We start from the raw sequence: 23,360 nt of genomic DNA, 5'->3' as shown, positions 1-23,360 counted from the left end.
TGATTCTTAGAGCGGCTATTTGGATCCTTGGTGAATATAGTTTTTCTCAAAGAGATTGTATTGATCAAAGAGAAGTGATTGGAACATTATTCAAGGAAGAATTCATGAACCTCGATACACCTGAGATCACTATTTTGGCTATTGAGAATGGAATGAAGGTGTTTTTTAGGTTGATTAAATCGTTTGGGAACCAGAATGATGGTTTAGAAGAGATTCATGAATTGATGGAAGCCATCTTGATTAGGTTTGATAGGTTAGTGTTGGGCTCTTTGGATGGAAATCAGTCGAATAAGTTAATGAAGATTGAGATGTGTGAGATGTTGGAAAGAGTTTTAGAGTTTAAAGGATTGATTGGGTTTCTTGGATCAAGATTACCTAAACCGATCCATCTTCCAAATCCAATCAAACATGAAGAAAACCAAGATGGAATTGAACCTAATCCGTTTAGAAATCAAGAAGAAGAAGAAGACCAAGAAAAAGAAGAAGAAGATTGGGAACTTGAAGAATTCGGTTTGTTTGATTTGTATGAATTAAGACCGGTTGCGAAACAGGCTCAAGGAATGGTGATGGCACCTGATGAATTAAAACTTGAGAGTTGGAAAACTTTTTTAAGATTTGATGATTGTCAAACTCAAACAGAACAAGAAGAAGAAGGGATTGATGAGTATGGTCGGAAGATTGGACGGTTGGGATTAGAAGATGTTGCTATTGAAGATGAAAGTAGGAAGAAAAAGAAGAAAAAGAAAAAAGGAATGAAAGGGAAAGATCTTAAGGTATATTAGTTTGACTTTTTTGACTTTTTTTGGATTATTTGAATTTGATATTTTGTTTCTGTTGGGTATATAGGAAAGTCAATTTAAAACACAAGACTTTTTAAAGAACCAAGGAGATCCTTATTATCTTGATGAAAAAGATGAAGAAGAAGAAGAAATCAATGTAGATGAAATCCCGATTGTAAAACTTGATTTATCTGAACTTGGATTAAACCCAATTGGAGGAACATCAAACCCCATAAACAAAACCGAAAAAGAAAGCGAAAAGAAAAAGAAGCTTAAAATTAAAAACCCAACGGCTTCAAAGAGTACAGGCCCTATTCTTGTAGATAGAGTAGGAGAAATGCCAGATTTAAGTTATTTAATTAAACCTGAAGTTGAACCAAACTTAAGTTCACAAGAAAATCAAGTAGAGGAAGGAAATGGTAACAAAGAAGTAGGATTAGTTAGAGGAAAAGAAAAAGGGAAACATAATGGTGAGGAAGAAGGTAAGGAGAAAAAGATGGTGAAGGCTAAAGTGGTGGTAAAGAAATCGAAAAAGAAATTAAGTAAAATTAAAAAAGATGAAGTTGGATAGAAAACCAACATCAAGAAACCAAAATCAAAATCAAAATCAAAATCATCAATTTTTTGGGGGGTTGGTAGGTCACATAGAGCATTGTTTTTTTATAAAAAAAAGTTTCTTGAAAGTGTAGATAAGTTTTTTTTTGGTAATTTGGATGTATATCACTTTTTGAATGATGATGATGGTATTATAATTTAATTTAATATTTGAAGTTTCTTTGATGATGATTTGAAGTACAAAGGTTTAGAAAGGGTTTTATTTCGTGAAAAAATGTAAGGTCACTAAAAAGAATTAAGAACTTTGACACTTTTTAGGGGGAACAATGAGAGTACAAGGAAGATCATGTTGAAGTTATCAGTTCACACTCTAAGCTTACACTGCAAGAATTAAGATGTTCAAAACCCGATTGAAGAAAGTTGTGGTGAGCGGGCAAGTTTTGTGAATAGCTGTACATCTATTTGGCTTTTCTTATTTAATCTTGATTGGTTTGAAGACTTAAGAATTTGTTTAATTTTAGCAACAAGATGAGCTTGAGCTTGTACCAGACTTTAGGTCTATAACTCATGAACTGATTCTGAATACTCAACTGAGACACTGTGCTCAATTTAGACTGCTCATCCAAGATAAAGATGAGCATTCTCCAGCAATGTACCAAAATTTGATCAAAACAGCCTAGTTGCCTGAGCACTATGTACATACCATAATTGTCAATTGAAGGAATCTGAAAGGAAAACAATCTTTTTTTGGAGAATTCAGGAAAGTGTACAATGCTCACCTTTATGTGCACAGTGAGCATCAATTTTGACCCCTGTGAATGATTTGAAAGTGATATTTGTGGCAGCTTGAGCTATGATTGATCTGAAGAGATGATGAAGTCAAATTCAATTGTAGATCAAGCTGGCTGATATTTGGAGTGATGACTAAAGAGCCCGGGGCAGCAGACAGTGCTTGGGATTTGATCTGTGGGGCTTTTGGGGTGGTTTTCAAGTGTGAATTGTTGCATTTTGTAAGAATAGAATGGAAGTGAAAACTTAAACTGCAACACACACATCTTTTGGGGGGTTTGGACCACAGATCTGTGGTGTTTTAAGGTCCAAAAAATACATCAAATCTGAAGTACTGGTTGTTTCCTGGGTTCCAGTGCAGCAAAATGCCACAACACTTGCTGTGTTATGGGGTCAAAAACCCTCATTGGCACACACTTTGATGTGCAACCCTTGCATTGCTGGCCCAGAATTGACTGCATTTACAGGATACAAAGTTGAAGCTGGGCACGTGCCCGGCTTTGTGCCCAGATTTTTTTGGCAGTAAATTCAAATTCTGAGCCCAGACTTTTGCCCAGAAAATCAAAATTTACTGCCAAAATAATTCCGGGCACGTGCCCGGATTCTACTTTGTATCCTGCAATTGTCAATGATCCATAGATATAATTTCATCTCAGGACTCTTTGAGCCGCATGTACATTTATTGTTATGGTAGAGAATCTTCCATTACCCCTTGGAAAGTACAAAGCTCATGTAAGTTAAACAAACATATTCAAAAATCAAGTTGATATATTATCATCACTTACTCTGGAATGTATCTCAACAGTTTGTCTTGTCCAGGATCCAAAGAAAGAATGGCTACAAAAGGAAACTATCTGTAAGATGGATGTAAAACAAGGTAAAGTGAATACAAAAGACAAGCACTCATCAATGTGTTCCTTACAAAGGTCACAGAGAAGATGAGAGTGCATTGTAGCTTCTTACCACTGTGCTTTTTAATGCTGACCTGGGGAAAGAGTGCAGAGCAACAAGAGGGAATCGGGCACTCAAAGGGGGGGATAGTGTTATAACTTGCTATGTTGTGATGCTTTTACGTAGGGATGCTTGTAGCGGAGAGTTGTACCTTTTTATCCACTCCTGCTGCACACACTTGTACCCCTTTCTCTCATACTGCAAGTCCACTGTGAGACTGGTTCACAACATGTGTAGATGCTAACTATGGTCCTTGGTAGGATATTGGCTATTGCGGAATTTGATACATGAGTTCTAAGTGTGAGTTTTTGCCCCAAAATTCCCCTAGAACCAATCTGAGAGTCAACTTGTGGACATTGTTCTGCTGGTCCTGAAGTGATGAATAGGAAAGAAGGGTGTCCTGCACCTAGCCCTTGTTTGAGGGCAACTGTAATGAGCCTAGTACTGAGATTAGATGCTTATACTGTAACTCACGTTGTACTTGCTCACGGGAGAAGTCCATACTGGACTTCTCCCTCACGTTGCAATCTTATTATCAAGTAGCCTGTACCTTGCTTAGTTCCTCATCACGGTCATAACAGCAACCTTGGAGCCAAAGACATCATGTTGATCCAAGGAAAGTAGTTTGGCAATGGCAGAAAAGAGGACCCCAGAATGCCCCTATAAAGGGTAGTGATCTGAAAAATTTCTAAATGGCTAAGTCTGTTCCTGGCTTTGCCCATACCTTCCAGAGGGTCTTGAGTTTTCCTTGGACTTTCTTGAGACTGTCTAAGGCTGGCATGGATCACAAAAACCAGTGATAACAGAAGGCCGAGATGGGCAGAATCAAAGCAAGCTGCGTATAATCCCATGATTTTTAACTCCGTGGAAGTCCAAAAGGGACTTCTTTAGATCACTACCCTTTATAGGGGCATTCCGGGGTCCTCAGAAAAGGTCATTCAAGGCAAAAAAGGCTTCCACAAAAACCCACACCCATGCCATTACACTAATCTGAGAGTTATACAATTTTTCAGGAAATTATGACAACCCAATTGCCGCTGGGCTTACTTCATTCCGTTGTCATTAGACATCATTATCTTTTGCCTTGTGTTCACAACAGCAGACAATTCAAGGTCTGAGGGGTAAATAGCATTTCAGCATCTACTTGTGAAGCCAGACAAGAAAAAATCATATGAGCAGCTCCGATAGGCCTTCCAAATCTGCATAAGAAGAAAGGGGGTCCGCTAATATCGATGTGACTGCGCGGACTTGTGCTGAATATGACGTCACATGTCACAAGGTGCTTTGTCCGAGTGGTTAAGGAGACGCCCTGCTAAGGCGTTGGGTTCTGCCCGCGCGAGTTCGAATCTCGTAGGCATCGAATAACTTTTGCCACTCGCGGCGTTCACGATTTTGGTGGCAAAGCCTCCTCCTCCAGCCTTCAGGGGCTTCCAGGATGCCTCGAGTCCTTGCCATCGGCGTTTTCGTATACGAGTTGCAGGACAGTGGATGGGTAACGGATTGGCCAGACCAATTCATTGAAGATTGAGGCGTGGGGTTAGAAATAGGCGAAAGTTTTCACAAAGGTAAACGATTGCAGAACAAAAGTGGAAGCTGGGGACCACTCCGCTCGAGGAGCATCTTTATATGCTATCTGATTTTTTTCTTGAACATGCACAATATAAAACAGTCGAAATTACAGGACATGCCAAACCCTGCATTCTCTTGATTCAGATGCTGACGTTGTGTCCCAGTGATTCTGATAGGGTCTTGATGACGCTTTTGTGCGATGTTACAAGATTCTTGATCACATTCAAATGATCGATTGCAATTAAATGAGCACAGCCTATCACAATATTCTATGTAAGCATTAGTAGATACATTACAACTTCTCAACGTCACACTTGTATGTTTCATACTAATATAGCACACTGTCCGTTTGCGAAAAGAAAAAAATCACCCCCAAAGATTATAATCAAGATTCTGAGTTCATCCTTAATCTTTTATCACGTTTTCGCTTCCAAATCGCTTTCAACACCGCCTTCATCTGTTGCTCTCCACTGCGGAAATTCATCTAAATTTAGAAACAAGCAGTTTAGCCTATGTGTATCGGAACAAAAACAAGGAATTATAAGCCTAGTCTTACTTCTGATAATTTCAATAGCTGTTCGGTTTCTTCTTCTTTGTAATCGAAGCGCCAAGTGGACCACACCTTTGCCGGATCGTCTAGTCCATTTCCAGGAGCGAGCTGGCAGATACGATCATCGATATGACAGATTGTTGTAGTGAGTATGTGATTCATGGGCCATCACGTTCCAAAAAGTAAACACTCACAGGAATATAGATCAAAGCAGGCCCATCGCGTGATCGGATCATCTCCTCATTAGGCTCGTCCATTCGTGCAGATATTTCTTTGTTGGAAGAGTCTCCTACCCATATATTACATCGACCAAGAGGCGGTTCGGGATTTGCGCTGTCAGGGGCACCTTTGGTTTCTGCTGGAAATGGATTGGCTTCGTCCCCATCGGAAGACTTTTGGTCTTCATTTTCCAATTGACTAAAAGCTTGTACACGAGACTTCTTGACAGCTACTTCGCTCTTGTCCAATGGAATCTCAGCATCATGATCGGCATGCTCGGTGGCTGGTGCGGATTCCGATGAGCCCGGGTATTTGACGATTGGCCACGTGTCTAGCCCACATCTTTGCGCATATGTTTCAGCTTTGGAAAACCAAACATCCTAGGGAGGCAATGGTTTCAATGAGTTCGATATGTGACTCGACACATTGCAGCTTAAATGAAGTGATCCCATACCTGTGAATCTGCACTCGCGTCCAAAGAGATGATCACGTCGCATCCTCGTCGATAAAGAGGTACATAGGGTATGTTAAGATCCGCTCCCGCATCCATAAACCCCAGAGTTTCTCGTTCGGTCACAGCCGCAGAGATTCCAGGCTTAAGCTGACCATTTAACCCACGAAGAAAGTTGGGCAATTCAGCAGGTGGAAATGGATGAAGCACACTTAGATCCGATTCAAAAGTTGCTAACAACCAGACCAAAACGGACATCCACGCCAATCAGACCCTCTGAGTTGGCTCTAAACCGATCTGAACATCAAGAGGGGTAAGACATACACACGTATGCATCAAAAGCTTTGAAGAATGGTAACATGACGAGACCGGGCTTGACTTCTTGATAATAGTGAGCGAGGGTGGCGGTGAAAGCCGAAGCAAAGATCCCGCTCAGAATCGAAAGGCTTATCTCGGGGCGAGCCTTGACGTCACGACCGTTTTCGAACGCGCGTCCTAGCGCCCAGGTAGGAATGAAAGCACCGACATCCTGTGAGCCTACTTCATACGGAGTCATCTCATACCACTGACATAAACGAAGATCTGATTAGAGTTGTACATCTTGCCATCATATGTTCGGTAGCAACTTACGTGGTACGAAGGTGATATGAATGATTGGTCACGAGCGACTTTTTCCGAAGAGCTCCCAGCATTGTCTGAATCATTTGTACGCTGAATTTGGTCTGGAACTTGATGATATATTGCACAGTATATAGGCAAGGGCAAAGAGCCATCAAGTAGGTGGCGCTGATTCGAAAGTTTTAGATGATGTGGGTCCAAACGCGAGAGATCGTTGGGTACATATAAGCGGGATGAGACCAATGTGCCGTATACATCCACCAATGACGTGGTACCACCTTTACTGGCAAGTTTGGCGACTGGGCCTGCGAGAAGATACTAGACAGTGACAAAGTCATGATCAATTATCAAAGCGCAAAGTAGGAAAACTACAAGTTTTTCGGGCTGACTTTATTGGTAGGCGCGTCCGTAAAAAGTTGAAAGTTTTCTAAATCCAAAAATGGTGTGGTGATACGACTCTTGATATGATTGCTCAAGTCGAGAAGATTGCCACCGGCTACACTATACCAGCCTGCGAGAGCCCAACAGCTTCCAGAGATTCCCGAAATATAACTGACTACGTCCAAAATGCCTGATTGGCGGGCACCAAGCAAGCAGCCTGTGGTCGAAGTCATCGCACGATAACCTTTCAAACATAGATCCCTGTTCAATATTCTGGGTAGATTTGACAATGAGTTTCAGTAAGATTGTCTCTTACCACCTCCAGATGCGGCGATTCCAACAACAGGAATATCGCGTTCATCAATTTCGCGCTCATCTACATCTATCAACGAAGCAAGTGCCCGTCTCATAAAATGTTTACGTTCTCTCATAAAACCTTTCTCGCAAAATCCAATATCCGATCCAATTCTAACTGAAGCTCTCCAAGATAACTCTGGATTAAGTTTTTGATCATTGATAGATTCTTCCACAATTTCTTGAAAAAGTGAATTAGGATCTCCCGAAAGTTCCGAAGAGATTTGAGATAATCGAGATGAAAGTGAAGTGAATTGTGTTTTCATTGAATCGATTGATAACCAATCTTGAATTGTAGAACCATAAGAGGAATCTTTCTTCTCTTCACAGTTGGATTTCGTCGCGTATCTTGATCTAGAGATACCGATGGCTCCAACTAGCAACCCCGCCATCAAGCCTGATGTGAGTGGTTTAGGCCTAGCCAAAAAGCGAGACATGAGACCATATGCAATTGTTCTGTCAAGACTGAATGAGGTTTGAATGTAATTAGATTGATCGATCTCATTCGATTGATCATGGAACTCATCGCCACCTCGTCATCAAGGGTGAAGTCCGATCAGGCCCCGTCTCCTCAATAAGTAGCCGGTACAGCTACGGCAACAATGCAAGTACCGGTTCGCAAATGAACTGGAGCTCGAATCACTGCATTTGTAGGATAAGTTCGAGAGAATCGTCGCGAATGCTAAACATCCCCGACTAACACACAATCCCTGGACTTCTTACCTTCCACCTTAGATTGGGGATGAGTATGTGAACCATATTGTCACTGTATCTCTTTAGTTGTTTGTAAAAAAAAAGATAATTGTGTAAAGATTAGACCCTCTTTCCTGGTGTACTAGTCACCTTCAAACTACTGTTCAGATAGTGTAATATGCAATCCAGCAACTTCGCGCTTTGAAAAAAAAATGAAAAAATGATGAGGGGTTTTGTGATCCTGCAAGTTTTGAAGGCCATTCTGGTATTGTCACTGGAAAGTGTAAGGCTATCTACTGAGCTCAAAATCCTACACCCATATCTTTTGTTACAAAACCTTGAAGCCTGACCAAGTCACATCGCTCTGATTGATCAGCCAGTCTATCAATAAGGCAAGTCCATGAGCTACGTAATTTGGCTTGATTGAGGCAAATTGAATAAACCAACTTCTCCCATGTATGCAAGAGATGGTTAACTTGCAGATTTCTGCGTGCTTTCCTCAAGTCCTGGCCCTGGAAAGAAACTTTTAACCCGCAATGAGCTAAAAATAAAATCTACCTGCCAATGCCACAAATGCAAGCCGGATGCACAACAAACCCATTTCTCAATCAAGCGCCTCACACTTCAAAAGGATTGTCTGGTCATCAAAACAATTCATGCTCCCCGTAGTCTCAAGACCCCCAATTATAAACGTATCAAACAGCAGTCATTCCAAAGTAATCCTTTCACTGCTACTAACACTGGGATGCTCGGCGTCAATACAACTTAATGATCTTCATTATCATACAGTATTAAATTATCAGTGATGACCAGCTTTCCAGAGCCAATATATCATGATCCGTGCACAAAATATACAAAAGGAAATTGAAAATGAACGAGAGTATCGTGTTGCAGAATCCAATCACATTCTCTGTACTCCTTCTACCGCAAGCTCAGCGGGACTGGTTTGGTTCTGTTGCGTATATGTGTGAGGAGTGAGAGGATTCAGGATCAAGTATTTAATGAAAACGTGTTGGAGTTGTAGAGAAACTTACGTTTGCAACGTTCGCTGCTGCATCAATTGCTGCAGTTCCGGTAAGACCTATAAATTTTTCAAAGTAAGAGATGTGTGATAAGTATATGATCTTTAAGGTACTATACGAAGACTAAATACCTGCTATCGCGGCCGCACTTGGGGCAGCATTAGCCGAAGGTGCCTAGATCAACATAAGCAAGAAATACAAAGTTAGTACGTTTTTGAAGCCCTCGAGATTATATGAATACGAAAATCCTTTACAGCGGCAAGTGTTGCGTTTGCAGCAACTTTTGCAACTTTAGCGTTAGCTTTAGCTTTCGCTTTAGCCTTGGCCTTGGCTTCCTTGGCTTCCTTGCCTAATTTTCCTTTGCGTCTTTCCAAATGAGAAGGGTTCGAAAGATGAGATCCAACTAGGTTTGTTCTCTTTTCAAAGTCTGGTGAAAAATGTGATAAACAAAGTCATTTCTTTAATCTATCACTTCTATATGAAGAGCAAAAGCAATCACAACTTACCTTTTTGCTCCGATGAATCTCGACGCACGGGAGCCGCCTAGAATAGTTGAAAGATCGGGAGATGAGTTAAATGAATTTATTAAAGATGGAGTTGACTCAAAAACTCACAGCAGAAGCCTTGGCTGCTTTGGCTGCTTTGACAGCTGCGATAATGTTTGCAAATTTAGCTTTGAACTTTGCACCAGCTCCCTTGGCGAACAATGGGTCGCGTGTCTCTAATCTAGAAGGCCTTGATCGAGATCTAGATAGCTTTGTTCTCTTTTCAAATTCTGGTAAAACAAACTTAACTCGTCAATCTATCACTTCTATATCAAGAGCAAAAGCTATCACAAATTACCTTTTTGCTCCGGTAAATCTCGACGGGCGGGAGCCGCCTAGAATAGTTAAAAGATCGGGAGATGAGTTAAATGAATTGATTGAAGATGAAGATGAATCAAAAACTCACAGCATCAGCTTTGGCTGCTTTGACAGCAGCGATAATGTTTGCAAATTTAGCTTTGAACTTTGCACCAGCTCCCTTGGCGAACAATGGGTCGCGTGTGTCTAATCGAGAGCTTCTCGATCGGGTTCTCTTTTCAAACCCTGGTAATTCGTGGGGTAATCAAAATCATTTCGTCAATTTATCACTTCAATTTCAAGGTCTTTTAAAAAAATATTAGGATTTACCTTTCGGCTCTGGTAAACTTCGACGTGCGGGAATCGCCTAGGAGAGTTTAGAGATGAAGAGATAAATAAGTCCATTGAAGTTTCAAAAGACGAGGATTGATCAGGAATTCACTTGGTTTTCAGCTTCCCGTCGCGAGACGTCCACATGACGAAATCTTTCTAGTCTCTTTTCTAAATTCGAGAGAAATTCAAAGCAGGTTTCAGAGGAGGTAGGTCATCTTTTCTTACAAAAACGCAATTGATGACTCACCAATCTTGTCTTCCCCCCAGAACTCCGGACCGCGCTATCCAGGAAATATGATGCAATACGAAAACCCTTCAACAAAAATCAAAAACATACTTTCAAAGACTGATAGCTCACCTTCTCTAAAGCAACTGCACCAGCCTTGAGATCGTTTTGAGTCTCCAACGTGGAGCGCGGCTCCAAGTCTGCATTAACGTATAATAAACCATAGGTAAGAAAAGCCGTCAAAAAAGTGATGGAAAACTGCATTCTAAGTGAGGAGAAATGAGGAAAGAAAAGTAGTTCATTGATCAGCTCCTCCAACATCAAACACAAAAGATCTAAGGCTTATATGATAATATAGGAATCAAAGTGCTCACTTGATGAATGAAATTGTTAATAAAGATTGTAAGGCTCAGCCTGATAAAAGATCTTCAAATCAAAGATTGACGAGAAAAAGATGTAAGAATTAATATTATGAAATATATTATTTTGAATTGATGGGAAAGGGATTGTAGGAATCAAATCCCGGCCAATTCATCTCTCTTATATACTGGTTATTGAATAATACGGTTTTTTTCGCGTTCACCAAAACAAGTTCGGACGATTTGGGTCATATGAGGATTCTGATTTTCCATCAATCGTGAGGGTGAATCGAAGGAGAACAAGACGTTGATTTGCTACCACCACTCATCAACCCGTCAATGATGATCCCGTTCGGTTTGACAGCATAGTTCCCTGAAGTAATCCTTGATGGTTTCATGAAAGTAGGGCAATTGGTTCATCATCAACCATCCAAGTCAGTTTGAGGATGAGAACTCTCAATCGAATCTTGCCATCGCGCATAATCAGTCGCGGTTCCACTTCACTGTCCATTAGAGTATGAGCAACCCAAACGAAGGCAATGAAACGAGTTGGATCTGTCATCAAATCGTCATAGGTCAGCTTCCATATCATGAACATATTTGCCCTCCAGCTATGTGATGAGCTGTTATGGTAAATCACTTACAAACGTCGAAGGGCCACACGGGGTGATCAACTGGTGCAACTGATTATATTTCGAGTGTCTTGACTCTTATGCGTTGTAAAAGACCCCCAACGCAAGTTCCAAATGATCAAATTAAAAGCCATTTTGAAAGTGAAGCACGCTAGAGAAATTCATTCGGACTCGTGTTTTGATCCTAAAATTCATAAGAGTCTTTGCATTTATCATACTATACTAGAAAGATACAAAAAATATATTCCAGTATCAGCAACATCATTCAAGTTGCGCTACGTCTAATGTTCTCAACATCAAGACGAGGCCTGAAAGCATGCTAAACTAAACAGCTAAAACTTGGGCTCTTCAAAAGTTGAACCTAGGAAGAACTAGCTTAGGGTCAGACTAGCTTGCGATAAATCTGGAGTCAAAGAAAATGAAATAAGAAATCCGGTTGGAGAGAGAATCGAGTGAATCCAAGACCCTGTAATATAAAAGGTGAAGGAATCTAAATCCAGTTACCCCATTGCTTAAATCGTTCAGATGGGGGGCAAGATGAGTTGAAGGACTGTTCTCTGATCAGATATGGGGTTTGCCAATTGAGGAAGACTTCTGAAGTTCTGATGAGATGTGATTGAGATGTTACAAGGGTGTCCCGAGGGTGTTGTAGTTGACTGATTTGAATACTTGGCCGAGATTTTGACTTTCTATCTTTCTTTCAGCATTTCAAAGACTCTTTAAACCACTTCATGTCAGTGAACCAAAGTGACAGCGGAAGCGAAATCGAAATCATCACTCCAAGTAAACCTCAAGTTCGAACATCACCAGAAACAAAGCGACAGATGAATCCACCACGACGCTCCTCTCGTTTGAGTACACCTCGCTTATCAGTCACTCCAGCGGCTTCTCCAAGCCCTTTGAACAAGGAAACCGAGAGTCCTAGGGTGACTCCTCGTACTACCCGTACATCTACTAAGGCGGCAGTACGGCCACCTTCCTCGAACAGCAGTTTGAAAAGTACATCTAGCTCAACTAGAGGTTCGAAAAAGTCAATACCAGCATCTCGTCCATCTTCTAAACTGAATGCTGCTCCACCCGATAAACGTGTCTCATCTTTAAGGCAATCTAAAAGGCGTAAAACTTTGGGAACTCCTATCGATCAATCCGAGGAGACGGACACGATTAATTCTCAATCCACTTCATCTACAACTGCTCCCGATGAATCGACTATACCTTCCGGATCACAAGAAATTCCACCTTTGAAAATATCACAGGAATCTCACCCTTCGCCAAATATCTTGGAGGCTTCGGAACCGCAAGATCGCTCAGCTATGTCAGAGCCTCAACCAGCTGACGTCTCTGTCACAGACCCCCAAGAAGCCACCGAAATTGCAAATCCGCTTGAAGAACTTGCTATACCAATGCACTCCAGCTGTAAACACACTCCGGAACCCGATCCACCCAGATCTCGTTCAACGAGCATCGAAATTCTTGACTCAAAGAAATCACAATCGGACCTAACTCCGCATGAAGCAGAGTCGGTTCCCTTTCCAGCTTTGGAACCACTACCCAATGCTCAACTCGCGACCTCCCCAGTAGCCACACCAATCGAACCAGCAACGTTATCAGCAACATCGACAGAACCCGCCCCGGTATCAGCAACAGCCACTGAACCCCCACCGATATCAACGTCTATCCAACCCGCACCGATAACGGCAACATTGGACGAACCCGCGCCAGTTTCAGGTTCCACGATCGCACTAGGCCATGTGGATCAGGATCGCGCCGACAAAGTTACTGAAGGTGATAAACTAAATCTACATGGTCGTTCATATGAACTTTTCAAACTAACCCTCTCTCCTTGATCTATAATACTATCCAGATCCCATGGCAAACAAAAACAGACAGACAAGTCCCAAAATTATGGCTGAAGCGTCACAGGATCAGATACCAGCAGTTCGTGCACCAGCAGCGGGAGGTAGTAAGCCACCTCCGCGTAGACGTGCTCCAAGAGCTATCCGAGCCCAGAAACCTTTAAATCAAGACGACGACGATGATGATGGCAAGTCTATTCATCTCTAACAATATGTGTTTGATTTTTCGACTCGCATTGCTAATTGATTTCATTCTGATATGACGTTATCATTATATTTTTTCATGGATTGATGGTGACTTCTTTGAATTTAAACTTGAAATTCGTGTAGATTTTTGTAATCTATCATCACGGAACCCAGTACAATTTGTTTCCAAAACTCTTGGTCTTACAGCTGGTGATCGTCGATCTGGTAAGCCTATCTCTACCGAACGATTTCAAGTGGATCCGGCTTCCCAAGCTGATTTCAATAAACATATCAATATTAGCTTCAGCTGTTGCGCCTTCGTCTGGTGTACCTGAGAATCATTCACCAGAAAGGTCTACAAATGTAATTTATTTGAGTGATGAAGATAGTGATAAGGCTGGAACTTCAAGTTCTTCTTCAGATGGTCATACTCGAAGAAAAAAAAGGAAATCTCCAAGTGTAAAGTTACCGGATTGGACTATGAACAAAGTGCTAGACAGGTAAAATGCTCATGCTTTCCCCTGATGCCAATGTAGTCTTGATACTGGACTGATAGTGATCGATCATCTTGGGTTGCTATTTGATATCGATTGTCTATATAGTTCTTCTTCAGATGAAGAACTATTTAAGAAGAAGAAGAAGGGAAAAGCTAGAGCATCAAGTTTGAGCTCGGACGATTCAAATGATTCCGACCAACCCGAACCATCAAAGCCCACCCTAGCGAAATCAGTTCAAGAGAAACGTGCCGTAAGAGCACCCACACCGCCACCAACGATGAATCCGCATCTCATGAGCCTGAACCTGCACACTCTACGCTGCCAGTTGGCTGTACGTTCAAGCTCTTCAGCTGCTCACTCTATACTACAAGCCCAAGATGATCCTACAGAAGCATATGGCACATTAGATGATCTTGATGAAAGTTCTCTTGATCCAGCATTGGCCCAAGTGAGAAGACAAGTAATGACTGCAAACAAAGGAACTCCTCAAGCCAAACATCATGAGCCCGGAACTCAATTACAATGGTCAGGTCATGATATTCAATTGAGTGTGGGGATGGTTTTCGATCCTAGAAAGATTGCTACAAGTGATCCCACGGAGATTGAAATGTATGAGGAAGTCTTTGATATCTCAATCAGCACGGTAAGTTCAAATGACTTGTCTCGTAACATTTCTCATCCATACCCAATCCGAGATTTAATTCCAATCTATACGCTGCATGACCGAATTTGATCTAATTTCAATCTTTGCTCTGATCTCTATTGAAACTTTGAAGCGAGAACCATTTTCAAAGGTCTACGAACATCTATATGCGATGAATCCACAGTTTCCACCAGATTCAATCATCTTAGCACGTGACAATATCAAATTATCACCATGGGTAACTCCTCATTCGGTTGATATGATGACAGATACCGCTCTCAGTAAGTTTTGATATGTTCTCATGGTTTTTGTATCTCTGTTTTTCAGTACTGCATACCAACTGACTTTTTTTGTCATTCTCCTGACGTATCTGACAGAGGCTTATGAGACTGATGTATGGCAATTCATCAAGACTAATCCTGTTCGATCCAACCGGCGTGATGATGACCACACCAACAACGATGAACCTACGACTAGTGATAGCATTGAAGACCGGCAACCAGAAGCCCATACTAGCGCGAATCCTTCTGTAAACTCTAACAACAAAAAAGACGAAATAGGTAGTAATCATATCAAGCTAACAGTACGTAATGGGAATAAGAACGGCTTAGAGATGATAGTCAAACCTACAACGACTGCTAGTTCAATCATACGACAATTTTTAAAAGAAATGGCAGATGGAAAGATCACAGAAGATGAAATTAAATCTCAATTAGAAAAATGTAAACTTGAATTTGATGGTGAAACATTAGAATTGACTACTAAAGTTCAAGATACTGATATTGAAGATGGTGAAGTACTTGATTTAGTCTTTACTTAGGTAAAAAAAACCTCTTTTTGGATCTTGATCATATTGGGACTTTGGTTATATATATATTAGAATTATAGTCTCATGATCTAATTTGTGTTTTTCATTTGAGATGTGTTGTAATACAATGATTTCAAAGTATACATACAGTTATTCTTGATTGTTACATTTTTTTATGAATCATTTATTTCTCTCAAGTTTGTTTTTGTTATTATTTTGGGTTTTATATCTTGTGGGTTATCATCATAATAGGTTTGATATTAGATCTGGATTTGATACAAAAGGAATCAAGAAAAAATGGTTGTACTGCATGAATTGATGCATGTGAGCTTATGAATACCATACTTGATATTTCACCGCCAAACAACTTTCCCTCACTACTTTGCACTTCATCCATACCAATTGATAATATTATATCCTCAAGTATATTTCTCCTTCAATAATGCTGTTCCTATGTACTGGGTTATGGGTATGTCAAAATTGAATGGACAACTGATTCTGATTCCGAATACCAAATCAATAGCTTATTACTTGCCAAGTGAATTCTTAGACCCGTGAGTATGAAAGGTAAATTCATATTCACTACTACATAATCTGTTTGATAGAATGGCTGATGGATATCCTTATTGTTGCAGAATGACAGGGCAGCGCACCAATAACTCATTCTTTCAGACCGGTTTTGTTGGTAATTCTAAGTGCAAAGTTGATATAATTTCATCGTGCTTGTCTATGAAGGACATTTACCAGAATTGATTTTGTCCACAATATAATATTGTTGTTTGCCGACTTCTCAACTCTTTAAGACTTTGCTTTGTTAGACGCAGCGTTCTTGCCCTATAAATAATGAGTAGAATCATGAACATTTTGCATTATTGAGTCAGGTATTATGTTTTGTCACACCGTGCCACACATGCAAAGATGAAACTCATATGAATTGAGTTCAATTCTTATCTATCTTTTGCATCTTCTAGACTCATCTTTGCATAATGACACGGGAGCCTTTGTTCATGGGGGCGGCGCCAGCCACCGGGGCCCTAGTTTTATTGAAATTTCAGCATGGACACCACACTGTGCTTTTGAAATCATTATCTTCAGCTCAACTGAAATTCGCATAAGCGCACAAACACATACTTTTGAAGATTTGAAATTCCTGTTCACCAAAGTCCCAATATACCCAAAACTACAAGATATGATTACATTATATAAATCGAGGAAGAGACAAGCACAATTCTTCAATAAAATTTCACTTGATTCAAAATTGATGATATTCAAATAAATTACGCGCCCATTTGACCAATTCATCAATCCGACGTGTAGTGGGATCAAAATCTAATCTAAGATCATAACAAAAAGATAGATCAGTTGGTCCGATTGGTTTTAACCTATAACAAATCTGTGCTCTTGTAGTATCAGTAGTATTTCCTTGAAGTTGATCACGGAAAGTCGAAAGTGAAATACCTGTATAAAGGTTTGAAATCCAATTAGTAAAGTTTGATAAATAAGTTCATTTGAAAGTGAGTGAAGAAAGTTCTTACAAGATAAAAAGATAATATCACCAGTTTTACAAACCGTTGAAAGTTCAGTTGCAGCTTCATCCCATAAAGTGATTTTGAGAGTCGAACCCGTATCATCAATACAATCAAATTCAGCCAAAGTAGCAAAACATTGACCTCTTCTTGGATTTTTCAATGGAATGATTCTAATAGGATTGATTTCATTTAAATGAAAAATCAAATCATAAGTTGTTTTTTGTTTTTTGTTTTGATGATGATAATCATTTAGTTTATTGAATTTTGTACAATTTCTTGATTCGAAATGCCATTCTGGTGGATTATATACTATCGATTCAGAAAAACTTTCTTCGATTTTTGAAAGGTTTGGGTTTTGGTTTGATCGATTGATTTGTGTTGAATTAGGATATAAACAGCTTACATCTAGACAAAGTGATGCATATTTCATCAGATTTTGACCAAGATCTACACATAAAATTAATCGAAACTCGTACCTTGGGACCATCTACTTTCATAGGAAGTCTCGTCGCGCGATAAAAGTTGACTCTCAAATATTTCATACTCCTCATTCAAGGTTTGATCTTGAACCGTAGTTTCATGAGTGATATCAGGATCCGGAATGATCGTATTTGAACTTACATCATTGGTCAAAGCTCCAAAATCGTTTGTGTTCGACTCGATTGAATGTTGGTTTGATGAATCGAATGGTGTTCGCAAAAGTTCATCAATTGTAGGTGGATTGCCAAATACTATATAACGTTTTACCATTCTGTGAAAGTCAAGATTTACTTTGATCCTTGTTTCTTTCCTTGAATCTTATCATGATCAAACCAATCTGTAATCATCTGGTATTGGCGATTTGTTGCTTGAGACACGTTTGACTTGATCAGGAAGCTTGAGGACTGTTGCACAGAGAGACTCTTGACTAAGTAATCGTGAAATTATTTGCGTGAATATGACACAAAATGTTAAGTTCTCTTAAGTACACGACTGTTTTCGCCATGTGCCCTTCCCGCACGACCAATTCCAACTCGCTGTGTCATAGGCGGATGATCAGCTGGACAGGATATCTTCACCCTTGCATCCTGCTTTTTATTCCAAATTTCCTCAGCTTCGAACGTAGCTAAGCTAAGCAATCAAGCGGGTCGAGTATCATTTCGAATATCTCCATGGGCAGATCCATGAGGCCCAAAGGTCGAGTTGGATAAATTCTTCAACTTCATCAGATGAAATAGTAACTCCCGGAATAACGTTAGATTCGGCAGTGTCCTGGACAAATGAGAAAGAATTATGTGGCTTTTCTGAGAGATCGATTTGAAGAAAAATAACAAGGATCGATTCCTTGGACCAATAAATCATTCCGAGGCAAGTTCATCGAAACGGTTTCGAATCAAGTCGGAATGTGCGTTCACCGGCTCCGTCTGCTGATGAGGCCTAGAAACAATTTTGCGCCAAAGTTCAAGCTACCCTGTGCGACTCGTCGACTTCATCTGTATATCAATTCTTGAGGGTCTCTTCGATTGTATTTTCAAGAGTCTCAACGTAGAGAAGCGAGCTGAGAGCTTTGGTGGCTTACTATAGATTGTCTCCCGAAAAATACCGAAAAGGTCTCAAGCTGACTAGGGTTGCTTGGGGCAATTCATTGACTTGAGGCTGTGGTCTACTTGGGTATCTTCGTATCACAGTTGTACTTGTAGTCCGCGCGAAGAGACTCGCTAGCTGAAGAGTAGCCAAGCTTGTTTCATGCAATCTTGTTCTCACTTCGAAAGGCTTATATCCTCCGTCTAGAATTGTCAGCGCCATGAGTTTGATACTTTCTCTTGTCCTCAATATAAGCTTCAACTCTTTCTGGAACAAGCTTACACATAGGCACGCGGGGCATCGCCTATATCAAAAGTGAGAGGACAACGACCAACACAAATTAACAGGTTTACTAAGGGCCCGATCGGTTGCCGTCAACCTCGCAGGCGTACGCCTTGCAAGCGTACGCTCGCGCATGCGCAGGTTGACGACGTCTGCCTCGCAGGTTGACTCAGAGATTGGGCTGTTCGGTAGCCCAAAGTCGACCCCATGAAACCCAAAGATCATGGGTTTCATGAAGGGATGATTCATGTACATAGAGATGTTTTGTGCAAAACATCAATTGAAAATTGATTGATCCTTGATCTCGTCCATTCGCATCGATCAACAATCAAAACTTCATCTCATCGATCATCGAAATTAAAAGCATAGGTCATACAACCATCACTCAGTTGCATCCAGGATGCCACTTATTCGGGCAGAGCAACACGCTCGAAAACGACTCCTTGTCTCGGCAGCCTTTGGTGCTGCTCAATACTACACCTCCTATTTACAACGTAGACCACCAACTGTACGGAACAACTCTGTTCTCTCCGGACAACAATGGCTGAACGAGCTTTTGGAATCAAGCAATCCGCGCCGTTTTTACGATCAGCTGGGCATGAAGCCTCACGTCTTCCTCAAATTGGTGGATGATCTGGAAAGCAGAGGGCTTCTTCAAGATACAAAACATATGACTGTTCAAGAGCAGTTAGCTATCTTTCTATTCACCATCATCACCGGGAACTCTGTCCGCAAAATTGAGGAGCGCTTTCAAAGATCCCCAGACACGGTTTCACGGTATGATGATCTTTCTGGCATTTTTCAAGGCTGAAGCATTGCTGATCCTTGGTTTCTGCGCTCAGTGTATTTCACAAAGTCCTCGATGCCATCAATGATTGTGATTTCTACACCAACTTGGTCAGACAGCCCACAGTGTATACATCTCTTCCACTTGCCTTTCGCACAGATGAACGCTTCATGCCATACTTCAAAGACTGTGTGGGTGCAATAGATGGAACCCACCTTCCAGTACATGTTGCACCAGATGACCGACCTCGATTCCGTGACCGAAAATCAAATCTCAGTCAGAATGTGCTGGCAGCTGCGAATTTCAACATGATGTTTCAATATGTCATGCCAGGCTACACTGGTACAATGCCAGATAGTTCCATGTGGGAAGACTCGTGTCAAAGATCTTTGGTAGTTCCTGAAGGCAAGTTTTACCTTGGGGATGCTGGCTTCAGTCTCAGCCGAAAATGCTTAGTTCCATATAGAGGAGTTAGATACCATCTTCAGGAGTGGTCCCGGCTCAAGGATAAGGAGTACGTCTTGAAATCTCAGTTGCTATTGGAATCTCATTGCTGAATTGTGTTCAAAATTCAGGCCGGCAAATAAAGAAGAGCTCTTTAACCTGAGACATTCCAGTGCACGTATGGTGATTGAACGCATCTTTGGGGTTTCAAAAAAGCGCTTTACAGTCATGGAACATGGGACCTACTATCCTTTCAAAACTCAGGTCCGACTAGTTCCTGCTATGTGCGCAATTCACAACTTCATCCGTCTCCACGACAGCAGCGAACTCGAACTTGAATTCCCTGAATTCCAAGCCCTTTCTGAAAACCCGCTGCCACATAACTCTAGTTCAACTTTGGCAGATGGCTATGAAATAGAAGATGGTGCAAATGATGATACGGATGCAGCAAGATGGCGCGATGAGATTGCAAATAGGATGTGGGCAGATTATCAGAAGAAGAAGCAAGCCGAGGCCAGGAGAAGAGGACAAAGGTAAACCAGATCTTGGTAACTTATACATATAAATTATACATATTACATGCATATCTCAAAAATCTCAAATGATGTCAACTTATGTTAAAAGAGGCCAGGTTCATAATTATATTTTGTGACTACATATATATTTGATCAACTTTGATCAACTTGAAAGCTTTCATTTCTTTTGGGTGTTCTGATCAAGCATCTCTAACAAAACATTTTGAGCAAGTACAGGATTATTGATTGCCATATAAACTCCAGCCATCTCTGGATGTTGGCCAAACATGGCTATGATCTTTGCTTGAACCAACGGGCCAAGCTCCACCATATCCTCTATTTTTGCAATTGCTTGAAGGCTAATTGGGTCAACCTTTGAGCGAGGTTCTTCTACAGTTGACTTTAAACCCATGAGAATCTTGTCCCCAAAAAGATCGAGTGCGGCCGCTCCGTTGTTTCCCCGGCGACGTTGAGAGTTGTAAGGTTTGGAGGAAGAAGACAATTCGTCTTCAACTACAGGATGTTGCTTACGCTTGCGCGAGACGATATGCATATCTGATTGTGTTGTTTGGGCCAGAGAGTCCGAGTGAGAATGAGTTTGAAGAGAGCTTGACTGTAAGGCTAACTCGGAGTTGATCTGGTTCTGAACGATCAAATTTGATAATCGGTCAGTCTGAAAAGTATACACTGTCACAACCATTCCTCAAGATAGTACATACCAGAAACTCCTCTTCGTCCTCACCGCTTTCGTATTGGCGGAATGACGCATCATAATCTGATGATGGGAGTGGCTCTTGCTCCAATGAATCCTGGATTGATGATCCACCATTCATATTCTTTACTGTAGCTGGTGTAGGTTGAGTCGGATCGAATGTGTCTTCGGCGGATGCGAGTATCTTGCCAACAAGCGCTTCCATCTTATCAAAGAGTGGAAACGGTGTGGTTGCCCATTTTGCTCGGCTTGGGTCTTTTGCAACCAGATCCTTCCACACCTTCTCTGATATTTGCAACGTCTGATCAACATGGCACCAGCCCATTCCACTCTTCTTGCTGAGTTCCTTCACGACCCTAAAATCTGACTTCAACTTAAAAACAGTTTTACCCACAAAGAACCACAAAGTCAGCTTTATGTGATTCAGCGTGATGAGATACAATCAACAATACCTTTGTAAACTTGTTCTGGCACTGGAGCCATGTTTTCTTAAGGCTGCCAACTCGCTCGGTTCCTTTGAGTGCCTCTGCACACTGATTCCATGTTTCATTCTTCCAGCCCGAGTCAGACATCTTCCCCGCTTCCTTCTCTTTCAAGAGGAAATCAACCATTTTTGACACGTCCTCATCGGTCCATTTTGCGGTGAGTTTTGGAGTATGAATGTCTTCCGTCTTTTGAACATCTTCTTTCTTTCTTGAGGGCATGTTGTGGACGAGGAATCGTACAATTTGTATGTATGTATTATTGCATCCAACAACGATCTCGTGAAAAATTTCACGCGTTTCACTCCAACATCCTCCAACATCAGATTTGACGATTGTGGAACTTCGCCGAAGCCAGGTCTATGGTAGTAGACAGGTCAACCTGCGAGAATGTGGCAAAACGGTCAACCTGGCAGGTCGACCGTTTTGGCTGGTAGACCTGCCGGGCGTACGCTTCACCCTTTTTCCAAAAGGGTGTACCGAACACCTCAACACCCAGGCGTACGCTTCAAACTGCCTTGAAGCGTACTCCTCAACTTTTGGCTGGGTCAACCTGCGAGGTTGACGGCAACCGAACGGGCCCTAAGCTTAACTTTAACTAAGCCCCTCTCGCGCGGCCGCGTCGGCGCGGTTTACTAACTAGCATGGCGTCCCCGCCTTTACACTGTGCAAAAAAATGCTGCTCAAGGCTCTTCTTCGTCGGTGACTTCCTTCACAAGGCGGCATGAGGCCGCCAATTGCTAATTCGTATTAAACCTCTCAAGTTCCGATCCACCCATGCTTGCTTACATACCACTTTATACCACTTTTCCAGAAAATCTAAATCACTAAAATATTTTGTTCATACGCCTTTCCAATTCTGTTGTAAAATAGATCTCAATCTTCATAACCCTCTTCACATCTCAACTCCCTCAATAATCTTACAAAACATTGAAATCTTTTGTCCATACGCCTCTGTATCTATTGTAAAAATATAATCTATCATGCATCCTGCCTCTTTCACCAAAATTTTCCTTACGTTTTACATTCTGATAGCTTCTTCCCAAGTTCTCACACAAGAAGAAGCCTCGTCCGGATCCCCACCACAAGCTCCTCCCACCACTGTTACCTCAGGCGCACCCGTCAAATCCGATGCACCATCTCCTGCGTCCAACGGCACATCCACTGCTTTTAACGGGACTTCTAAAGCTGTAGACGCCGCAAAAAAGTCAAAAACAGTTAACTCGATACTAAATATAGTTTCAGAAGGGTCAGTCTCATCAACTTACATCCGATTCCTACGCAGGCTTAGAAACACTGATACTGATACAATCTTTTATCTCGAATACAAAAGTGTCAGTGAAGGTTTAGCAGTAACTGCAAATGTGTTTAAAAAGTTTGCAAATATGACCGCTGCAAACGCTGCAAATTCTCGACGTTCAATAAGTTTTGATAAAGAAGATTGATGTTAGTTTGGAATCTGTAATATATATCCTTTGCATTGCTTGATTGACTTTTACAAGTCAGGACTCAGCTGAATATATGTTACTTTTCATACATTTTTCAAACATATTTATCATCAGAATCTAAAGCAGAAGTAAATTTTTATGAATTATTGTATATCTTATTAGTGTTGTAATGTATTATAGACTAGTACCCGCAGGAATTAAATCATGTTGAGCTGGATTTCCTTTCCTAACAACTTGACCAGCAGTGGCGGCCCGCTGGCCATGATGTTTCTATATTGCTCACAC

The 23,360-nt window shown here is 41.2% G+C and overlaps 5 protein-coding genes across 5 annotated transcripts; 2 read left to right on the top strand and 3 right to left on the bottom strand.

Annotated features, from left to right (window-relative positions):
* Positions 1-5,028: 5,028 nt before the first annotated feature.
* Positions 5,029-7,608, bottom strand: MELLADRAFT_86725 (uncharacterized protein; the record flags this gene model as incomplete). The annotated part of the gene is made up of 8 exons (XM_007403447.1): positions 5,029-5,127; positions 5,200-5,301; positions 5,388-5,792; positions 5,867-6,096; positions 6,188-6,428; positions 6,494-6,799; positions 6,871-7,106; positions 7,179-7,608. 8 exons carry the CDS (start codon positions 7,606-7,608, stop codon positions 5,029-5,031), a joined length of 2,049 nt encoding a protein of 682 aa, XP_007403509.1.
* Positions 7,609-8,810: 1,202 nt separating this feature from the next.
* Positions 8,811-10,653, bottom strand: MELLADRAFT_86724 (uncharacterized protein; the record flags this gene model as incomplete). Its single annotated transcript, XM_007403446.1, has 12 exons — positions 8,811-8,861; positions 8,944-8,990; positions 9,063-9,105; positions 9,186-9,358; positions 9,438-9,474; positions 9,546-9,724; positions 9,775-9,811; positions 9,883-10,019; positions 10,104-10,140; positions 10,216-10,274; positions 10,354-10,387; positions 10,465-10,653. 12 exons carry the CDS (start codon positions 10,651-10,653, stop codon positions 8,811-8,813), a joined length of 1,023 nt encoding a protein of 340 aa, XP_007403508.1.
* A 1,394-nt stretch (positions 10,654-12,047) lies between these two features.
* Positions 12,048-15,623, top strand: MELLADRAFT_76228 (uncharacterized protein; the record flags this gene model as incomplete). Its single annotated transcript, XM_007404104.1, has 7 exons — positions 12,048-13,108; positions 13,188-13,286; positions 13,510-13,590; positions 13,667-13,865; positions 13,968-14,505; positions 14,639-14,786; positions 14,883-15,623. The coding sequence occupies 7 exons, from the start codon at positions 12,055-12,057 to the stop codon at positions 15,323-15,325; spliced, it is 2,562 nt and encodes an 853-aa protein (XP_007404166.1).
* A 942-nt stretch (positions 15,624-16,565) lies between these two features.
* Positions 16,566-17,867, bottom strand: MELLADRAFT_100964 (uncharacterized protein; the record flags this gene model as incomplete). Its single annotated transcript, XM_007403445.1, has 4 exons — positions 16,566-16,771; positions 16,849-17,247; positions 17,319-17,573; positions 17,816-17,867. The coding sequence occupies 4 exons, from the start codon at positions 17,865-17,867 to the stop codon at positions 16,566-16,568; spliced, it is 912 nt and encodes a 303-aa protein (XP_007403507.1).
* A 4,743-nt stretch (positions 17,868-22,610) lies between these two features.
* MELLADRAFT_58338 (uncharacterized protein) lies at positions 22,611-23,072 on the top strand (the record flags this gene model as incomplete). Its single annotated transcript, XM_007404105.1, has 1 exon — positions 22,611-23,072. One exon carries the CDS (start codon positions 22,611-22,613, stop codon positions 23,070-23,072), a length of 462 nt encoding a protein of 153 aa, XP_007404167.1.
* Positions 23,073-23,360: the final 288 nt, after the last annotated feature.

The sequence above is a fragment of the Melampsora larici-populina genome, assembly GCF_000204055.1.
Source record: "Melampsora larici-populina 98AG31 unplaced genomic scaffold MELLAscaffold_1, whole genome shotgun sequence".
NCBI lineage: Eukaryota > Fungi > Basidiomycota > Pucciniomycetes > Pucciniales > Melampsoraceae > Melampsora > Melampsora laricis-populina.
Note: the sequence above shows the minus strand (reverse complement) of the source record. Positions and strands in the feature narration are given on the sequence as shown.